This window comes from Chelon labrosus (assembly GCF_963514085.1).
Source record: "Chelon labrosus genome assembly, chromosome: 15".
In the NCBI taxonomy this organism is placed as follows: Eukaryota; Metazoa; Chordata; class Actinopteri; order Mugiliformes; family Mugilidae; genus Chelon; species Chelon labrosus.
This window is the reverse complement of record NC_140348.1, coordinates 21,962,695-21,971,350: the sequence shown is the minus strand read 5'-3', so window position 1 is coordinate 21,971,350 and position 8,656 is coordinate 21,962,695. Positions and strand designations below refer to the sequence as shown.

At 39.2% G+C, this 8,656-nt stretch overlaps 1 protein-coding gene across 3 annotated transcripts; it reads left to right on the top strand.

The window, feature by feature from the left end:
• Positions 1-731: 731 nt before the first annotated feature.
• tial1 (TIA1 cytotoxic granule-associated RNA binding protein-like 1) lies at positions 732-8,597 on the top strand. 3 transcript variants are annotated; one of them, XM_084561395.1, is made up of 12 exons: positions 732-924; positions 1,304-1,400; positions 1,646-1,744; positions 1,892-1,946; positions 2,118-2,205; positions 3,755-3,830; positions 4,040-4,148; positions 4,441-4,536; positions 4,647-4,731; positions 4,949-5,072; positions 5,280-5,455; positions 5,693-8,597. In XM_084561395.1, the coding sequence occupies exons 1-12, from the start codon at positions 896-898 to the stop codon at positions 5,814-5,816; spliced, it is 1,158 nt and encodes a 385-aa protein (XP_084417521.1). In that variant the 5' UTR covers positions 732-895; the 3' UTR covers positions 5,817-8,597. The 3 variants fall into 3 exon arrangements, with proteins under 3 accessions (XP_084417521.1, XP_084417522.1, XP_084417523.1); XM_084561396.1 differs by lacking the exons at positions 732-924; positions 1,304-1,400 and adding an exon at positions 2,970-3,039 and having other exon boundaries at positions 1,658-1,744; XM_084561397.1 differs by lacking the exons at positions 732-924; positions 1,304-1,400; positions 1,646-1,744; positions 1,892-1,946; positions 2,118-2,205 and adding exons at positions 2,999-3,039; positions 3,259-3,321 and having other exon boundaries at positions 5,693-8,596.
• Positions 8,598-8,656: the final 59 nt, after the last annotated feature.

The window sequence follows — 8,656 nt, the reverse complement described above, 5'->3', positions numbered from 1 at the left end:
TCTGAAGTGGCTTCTAATGGATGTAGAGACATCCACGTTGCTCAACGCAAACTGGAATCACTAATCCTTGAAGGGAAGAGTAAGCGAAGAGTATGTACAGTATTCTTATTATGCTGGCTTCATACTCCCACGAGGTAGGTTTATTTTTTAAATTTAGTAGTACTTGTTGGAACATTATCTGTTGTGTTCTGTTGGTTACTTGTAAATAAACTGAAATAAATAAATAAACTGATTAATTTGTGTAAACAGTCTGATTATAAACACTGTACTAATCATTTTTATGAAGATTGATGTGTGCTCCTGACAACACATTACTCAACAGTCACAAATAATGTTTGTACAGCTAAAGAGTGACACACTTGCAAGACAGGAAGTGTTAATGAGACACGAGCGTGTTATTCAAAACATGCTCATATCCTGAGCAGCGATTCCAGAAAGGTCCCCGTGGTTCGAGTGAGTACCATGAACCGTCAAACACCGGCACTTAAAACAAGCGCACCCTTGGATTACATTTCAAAATAAAAGCCTCTTACGCAATTCGATATGTCTCGTGTGCTTAAATAAACTGCAAATGTGTTAGTTATTTTGTTTTTATGGATAAGTCAATAAGTATTGTTTTTTATCAAGAAATGTGAAATTTTATTTGTTGAAATTGTTAAAAAAAATAAATTATTTTTGTTGCCTCACCCCGACCTCGACTGGAGGCCTCCCGGACTCTTTAAGCGCATGCGCACTCCATGTAGTGGAAGAGTGACGTATGACCTGGCGCCCGGTTAGCTAGCTAATGAGCTAGTTAGCTAGTTGTTGTTGTTGCTAACAGCGTACATCATCACTTAACATCGGCTAACTATATACTAACTGACATTATCTTACCTTTTGACTGTCGGCATCGGCCATGGACGACGATAGCCATCCCAAAACCCTGTGAGTACATTTATATTTACATGTAGCGTCACGCATCGATAGCTTTGCTAACGTCGGTAACCGGTAGCTAACTTAGCCTTCCGTTGTTTTGACAAAATTGACGAATGCCGCAAGACAGCGTAAACATTTAATCCCGCATGAGCTTAACTGACACAATGATATATAAAAATAACATTAACTTCATGCGTTTGGGTATGTATTCTGTATTGACGACGACAGCTGTCCGTGGCTAGCCGTTACCAACATTAGGCCAGACACGCTAATGTGAAAAAAGCGTCACATTAGTGTCTGAAATCAACTTCATGTCCGTAATTTTTAGACTATGTGTCGTTATCTAGAGTGAACACCTCTCAATTCGTCCCTGTTCTTTCCCTTCCAGGTACGTGGGAAACCTCTCCAGGGATGTCACAGAAATCCTGATTCTGCAGCTCTTCACCCAGATAGGACCTTGCAAAAGCTGCAAAATGATCACAGAGGTAAGCAGTCAGACTGTTTTGGTTCTTTGTCCTTTCCCTGTCATCCATGTCGAGGAGTCACGTCTCAGCAAGCTGGGAGACGCTTATGTTACAGTTATGCCACATGCTGTTGATAAAACGACATTTTTTGGAATATGTAAACACGGTGAAAACATAAAGTAGTTGTGTGTTGCAATCCACAACAATTATGAAATGGTGGAAGCAACCTTTGGTTAAAATTGTATGTGACTTTTTCCCCCTTGCAGCATACCAGCAATGACCCGTATTGCTTCGTGGAGTTTTTTGAACACAGAGATGCGGCTGCGGCTCTTGCTGCCATGAACGGGAGGAAGATATTAGGGAAGGTAAGATAATAGGCCTCCTCTAAAAGTGAAAGCAAGATGAAGCGGTTTATTTGTGGTCTTGATTTTCCATGTGATCCTTGAGCTTTGTGGATAAATGAACTATTTTCCCTGGTTCTTCTTAATAGTTTTTGTGCTTTCTATTTTCAGGAGGTGAAAGTTAACTGGGCCACAACTCCAAGTAGCCAGAAGAAAGACACATCCAGTAAGTGTTCATCTGTTGATTGTGTTCATATCTTCCATTAAAATGCATTTGGGGCTACCCGACCTCAATTGGGCAGCTCTGAGTTCAGGTGTGAACCCACTAACAAACAGACCACATCAGGAGGTTCACCCTAGAATAATTTCTTTCCTCTTCTTGTTTCTTTTGCTCCAGATCACTTCCATGTTTTTGTGGGTGATTTGAACCCTGAGATTTCCACTGAGGATGTCAAGGCGGCATTTGCACCGTTTGGGAAAATCTCGTAAGTTTTGACTTCAGGGGGGAATTTCTCTTCAAACCTAAACAGTGCTATTGTTTGAATGCTTAAGTACCGTTGTATTGATGTCTCTAAGGTCAGGTAATTGTAAGGTATGTCATAATACTCTCCAGTGACCATGTTTACATGCATGGGTATACGCTGTAAACATGAAGCATCCTCAAAGTGTGACTGAACGTTGAGAAACAGGTTCATAAACGTTGAAACCAAAACATGCATCACACGCTGGTTCACTACTAATCGAGCATGTGTAAACTGGAATGTTATAAACACTCAGAGAATCGGGCAGGCAGGTTTTTCTTCTGAAAGTACACTCGACACCAAAACTGGAAACTCAAGTTAAATATTCGTTTCATTATCTTAATTAATGTATTCTATGTCGCAGTTATGTTATGTGCGAAATGCCCTACATCCATGCATGTAAACATGGTTGATGTTGGACCGATATAATAGCGGCAATCATAATAGGCAGTATCTTTTATATTATTTGTGTTATTTTGCTTTTCAAAATACAGATTGGATCATCGCCAAGATAATTCCAGAGAACTTATCTTGTGGTCTGTGTATCGTGTCTCTGTTTTAATGACCGAGGTGTCAAGTTTTAGCGTGTTCTTGCCTTTTTATGCATATTTAGGGCGTGGTAAGTAAAAGTGTACAGTATGCCAGCAAAATGTAAGCTGTGTGTATAAACGTGAACAGCTTTTAGTTGTGGGTCTCAGTGAAGTAATAGCACTTTGGTTATTTTACAGAAATGCTCATAGGATTGGACAGGAGCTTGAAGGCTAACAGCAAGGAACTGTGCACTCTGGAGACTCAGATGTAGTTTTTTTTCTCTATTTATTCCATCCTTTCCATATGTCTTTATTTGTAGATGCCATGTATTAACATGATCTAGCTTAGATTAACCAATTCCAATACATAATGTATTCCTCTAAATCTGTGTTTAAACTGTCTCATTTTGATTTGCATAGTGTTGTTTGTAGTGCAAATGATCCTCTTCCAAAATTTCTGAAAATGTCAATTTCTCAAAATTTGCAGCTCCCCAAACTCCATACTCCATATTGGTACCAGGAAAAATAAAGAAATCTGTTAACAGGCCATGTATGCCGTTTAATTCCTTTTTCTCTTTTGATATTTTCTATATATTTCTATCTGTAGACAGAGCACCAACAGCTGATTTTAAGAATGCATGGTAATCCGTTCCTTTTGTGAATTAAAATCTCTAGCCTACTGTTGTGAGGACTGAGCAAAGAGTGGTGCTCTAGTGGTAAAGCTCCATTTATACAAAAAAAAAAAAACAACTTTACTGTAGGCTGCATGTATTTGTACTTGTTTTTTTGATTTTTTTGTTTTTTCAAGTATTGCTTTGAAGTTATATTATGAGTCAGTGCTCTGCACAGAGTCATGATAGCTAATATACCCTACTGTAGGACAGAGTAGAGGATTCACAGTTCAGTGTGTTTTGCGTGGTTCCTTTTAGTTTAAAGATTTCAATTCTGAAGCACACTGAAGTTGTTTTCCAATTTCCCTCCAGGGATGCGCGTGTTGTGAAGGACATGACGACAGGCAAATCAAAGGGGTATGGATTTGTGTCCTTCTACAACAAACTGGTAAGGCTCCAGTGCAAGAACACAGACTGAAGGTTATTTCTATTTTCTGTTTATTATCCTACTTTAATGCAGTTATTGTAATTAAAACAGAAATATTTGCAGTTAAAGTTATCGTTAAAGCTAAAATAATTATACGTTAAACGGCCACAAATACAGTTGCCAGATCTATAAAAATGTTGAGGGGTGACGTGCTTGATTTGGGTTTATAGGATGCGGAGAATGCCATCATTAACATGGCGGGACAGTGGCTTGGAGGACGCCAGATCAGGACTAACTGGGCGACACGTAAACCCCCGGCTCCCAAGAGTGTTCAGGACAGTGAGTATTTCATAGAGAATTCAGTCTTAAAGTGAGGTTTATGTGTGTAATGTGCATTATGAGGCCATTTTGGAGGTGCTTCCGTACGATATTTAAACAAAGAACACAGCTTGAAACTTGTCGTACAACTCTAACTGACCAAACCAGTCCGTGTTTAAAAGACTGGATTACCAAAGTATTGTCCTTTGTACCAAAGATTAAATCACTTGCCTTGGCATGCATTTTATTGGCAGCGCACACTTAACTGATGCATATCTATTAACCAGTGTATTGTTTGTTATTTCTTCCTCAGATGGTTCAAAGCAGCTGAGGTTTGATGACGTTGTGACTCAGTCCAGTCCACAGAACTGTACCGTGTACTGTGGAGGGATCCAGTCAGGACTATCAGGCAAGTGTCACCTTCTCCAGATGACATTGTTACGCCATGTTGTCACAGTCTTACTCACATAGCTTAAAAACTGACCCTTTTAATTATTTTTTTCTGCTTTGTTCCTTCAGAACATGTGATGCGGCAGACCTTCTCACCATTTGGTCAAATAATGGAAGTCAGGGTTTTCCCCGAGAAAGGATATTCTTTCATCAGGTAAGTCCATTTCAGCGTTCGGCCTCTAGATGTCAACACAAGCATGCTGCGTGACTCAGTTGCAAGCTGGTTAATGCCTCATTCAGTGTCACCGACTTAGTGTTTTATTTTTGTCCTCGCCATGGCGCTTTAATCAAGGCGCCATTTGAGTTTTGTGTAATGTCTGATAGAAGTTCTGATTTCTAATCTAATCTGCTTTTTTTTTTTTCCTTTTAAGGTTTTCTTCCCACGACAGCGCGGCCCACGCCATCGTTTCAGTTAATGGCACAGTCATTGAGGGCCACATAGTGAAGTGCTACTGGGGCAAAGAATCTCCTGACATGGCAAAAAACCCACAGCAGGTAGAGAAAACACAGAAATAACATTTAAGACGATAAACATTTTTGTTATGTGAAATAATGTCAACGATATAAGTGGAAGCCAGGGGTTGGTCTCTTAACCCCAAAGCCAAGGAGTCTTTCTTTTCTGATAAAACTATGAAAAAGAAGCAGACACTGTTCAGATTATTGACTTCTTTTTTTATTTCCCTGTGTTTGTCTGTCACTCAGGTTGAGTATAGTCAGTGGGGGCAGTGGAACCAGGTCTATGGGAATCCACAGCAACAGCAGCAGCAGCAGCAGCAGCAGCAGCAGCAACAATACGGCCAGTATGTGACCAATGGGTGGCAAGTTCCCTCTTACAGCATGTACGGCCAGACGTGGAACCAGCAAGGATTTGGAGTAGAGTGAGTTTTACTGTCTTAAAGCCTCTGAGTCCTTATAGAGGCTAACTTTACTACTTTTGCAGATCTTTAATTCCAGCTGATATCTGTCACAGTAAAGGCTCATTTAGAGTACTGCAGGACATAGACGCTGTAACCTATGCACTAATGTCTGCGCTGCCGCCGTAGCTTCTGCGTCAGTTTCACCCAGAAGTCTAAACCGCCTCTAACACTCTTTTATCTGTGACGTCTCTGCTGCAGGCAGTCCCAGTCACCAGCCTGGATGGGAGGCTTTGGATCTCCATCAGCCCAGGCTGCAGCCCCACCTGGAACAGTCATGTCCAACCTGGCCAATTTCAGCATGGCTGGCTACCAAACGCAGTGAGAGACGACCCCCTAACAACTAAGTGTAATGCCGAGTGGACACAGACCTCTTTTCATCTGGACAGGTGCTGTGGGGAAAAAGAAGGGCACGGGCCATATTCACAAAGCCTTTGCAGCCATTTGTTTTGCTCCTAAACAACCGGTTTAACAAGTAAATGAAAGTCCGATACACTTAGAAGTTTATTTGATGATAATTCCTAATCCTGTTACGTAAAAGTGCTCTCGGGCATTTATTTAGACTAAAGCCAAACCAACTGTCTTTGTCCCAATTTTTTTTAATCTTTTTTTTTTTTAATACCCACCTTTTGAATGTTTGGCCCTGGTTTGTGACAAGAGGATATCTTAGCAGAGACCTTCTGATGCCTCAAGTAAGGGTCGACCAGTGGGCCAAACTATCAAAAAGTCGGAGTAGTTATAAAATCGACAAATGAAAATCCAAAAATGTGCGCATAACAGCTGAATTACTTAGTGGATCTTAAAGCACACTAACTAGCTAAAAGCCATCATGTTAGTGCAGCTGAGAGCAATATCTGCTTTCAGTTCGCCAACACGCTTTTAATATTTTAATGTGTACTTGCTTATCACACCAGGGCATTATCTGTCATTTTATTCAAGACAAACTTCCACTGAAGCAGTGATTAAGCTAGTTAATGTGGGTCAGATACGTTGGTCCCACACTAACTGCACCGATGAGCCACAAGAGTCACCTCAGATGGCCTCTAGACATTCAGCCCTATTTTCGTAAACTCAAGGATGAAATGCTTTGTGAATAGAGGCCCTGGAGCGGTAGTTTACCTTTTCCATTACATGTGAAGAAACTGTGTGTGTGCGTGTGTGTTTAAACTACCGTGGCTTTAAAGGAGATCTAAGATGTGGTTTCTCTTTGATAAACTTTGTGTACAAAGAACATTTCACCCACACAGCTCTGAAAGCGCAAAAAAACTAAAAAAAGAAAAAAATGTTATTAGAGATTTCATGTTTTGTATTGGAGTGATAAGCATGTTATTTGCAGACTTTGATGGACTTTAGTTTACACCTTATTGTAGCCTAGAGTGACTAATTTATAATCATGTGTCTCCAAGGCTATAGCACACGCTCACTGTATAAAGAAAATGATGTTTTAAAAAGAAAACTGCTTAAACCCCCCCCCCCTCAAAAACTTTGTAAAGGTAACAAACTCTTGATTCTGGGGCTGGTTTCCTAGAGGAGTATTGAATCTTAAGTATTTTCTTCCTCCTTGCTAACCTCAGTTCATTTCTAGCCATTTCTTTCCAGTGTGGCTTTCAGAGCCTTTTGTGTATAAAACAAAAACAAAAAACAAAAATTTATTTTGTACAAAAACCAGCCCCTAATTGTAATGCATCATATTTACATAATTTACAATATTTTACTTTAACTCCCCGACTCACGTAAAGAGAAACTATCTTGTTTAAGGCTTACAACTAATTGGGGGTTGTCTTATTTTAAATTTATCCTGAAAATGACTTTGTCAATAATGGGTGTTTTGGCTATTTAAAAAGCATATCTCCGTTTATCCCAGATAAATTATTTTAAAGAGTCAAATTTATGACGAGAGGATTTCTCAGACATCCTGCCATTTGGGTTTTATTTGTGTATGTGCCATTCTGTACAGTGTATTAGACTGACTCACTCTCCTTCCTGTGAAGCTAGCCAACAAACTTGATGATGTTTTTGTTTGTTCGTTTCGTCTGAGCTGGAGGGGCGGGGTGTTCATGAAGCAAAAACAGGTTTTGAGAGTGTAAATATAAGCCTCCGATCACAAACCTTCATGAAACCTAATGTACATACTGTAGGTAGAATGTTACGAAATTAAATGCCATCATTAAATCACAGCAATATAATTTATGACCGAGCCTTAAATTGATTTGTTGGTAAATTCAAAACTGTGTTTATTTAAAGAAGCTCCATTATAAATCTAAATTCTTTCTTCTTTTTTTTTTTTTCCCACTGGATTTCCCTTTTTTTTTTTTTTTTAAAGTTTGTGTGCCATTTTCAGGGTGTAGCAGGAAGCAGGTGATGCATCGGCTTGAACTGCACGCTTTCTGACATGTAATATATTTGTTGCTTCAAACATTGAATGTAACGGCGGCAATTTGCTTTTCATGACTATACAAATAAGTTGAACAACCGAAGTGATGTTTAATAATAAAGGATGAAATCAGTTTTTTTTTTTCCGTGTAACAGGGGAAAAGAAAAAAAAAAACTCGGTGAGACGCTTCAAATAAAGAAACATTTGAACCTCGTCGTTCGGTACATTTATTGGACACTTAATAAATTGTGCTTTTGTGCAGACGTTCTGACGGCAAAGCGTACGTACACGGCAAACGGACAGTAAATGACATTTAAATAACTGAGGTACTGAAGTTTATACCATCTGACCGTTGTGTATACTAAAGCACGTGCTTCCTGTACATTTGGTCAAAAAGAAAACGTCCTGTCTACTTTGATAATAGTGTTACAGATCCAATTGTATTTGAGTGGTCAATACTGCAGAATCATTTTACTGGACAAGCTGTAGCAGAACGTGAACATTCATTAACATTAAAGTGACTAAAGCAAAGCTAATATTCACTTAGATGTCAAGCAGCATATGCATTGCCTAATTTTGGGTTATATATATGTATAACGAATCACTGTTGACATAGTATATCCATAATACACGACACTAATGATTTACATTCTTTAAATGTATCTGAGCTTTAACCTGTTTCTTATATCAGCTCTAGTGCAGTCAACTAGGAAGCAAAAGACATTTCAAAAACATTTATACAGTATTTACATATTTCCATGTCATGAGCGTAACTGAATGCTACCCCATTG

Coding starts and splice junctions, on each gene's coding strand:
- tial1 (XM_084561395.1), top strand. CDS start 896: ATGGACGACGATAGCCATCCCAAAACCCT. Junction 4,149..4,440: donor TCCCAAGAGTGTTCAGGACA/GTGAGTATTTCA, acceptor TTTCTTCCTCAG/ATGGTTCAAAGCAGCTGAGG. Junction 4,537..4,646: donor GATCCAGTCAGGACTATCAG/GCAAGTGTCACC, acceptor TTGTTCCTTCAG/AACATGTGATGCGGCAGACC.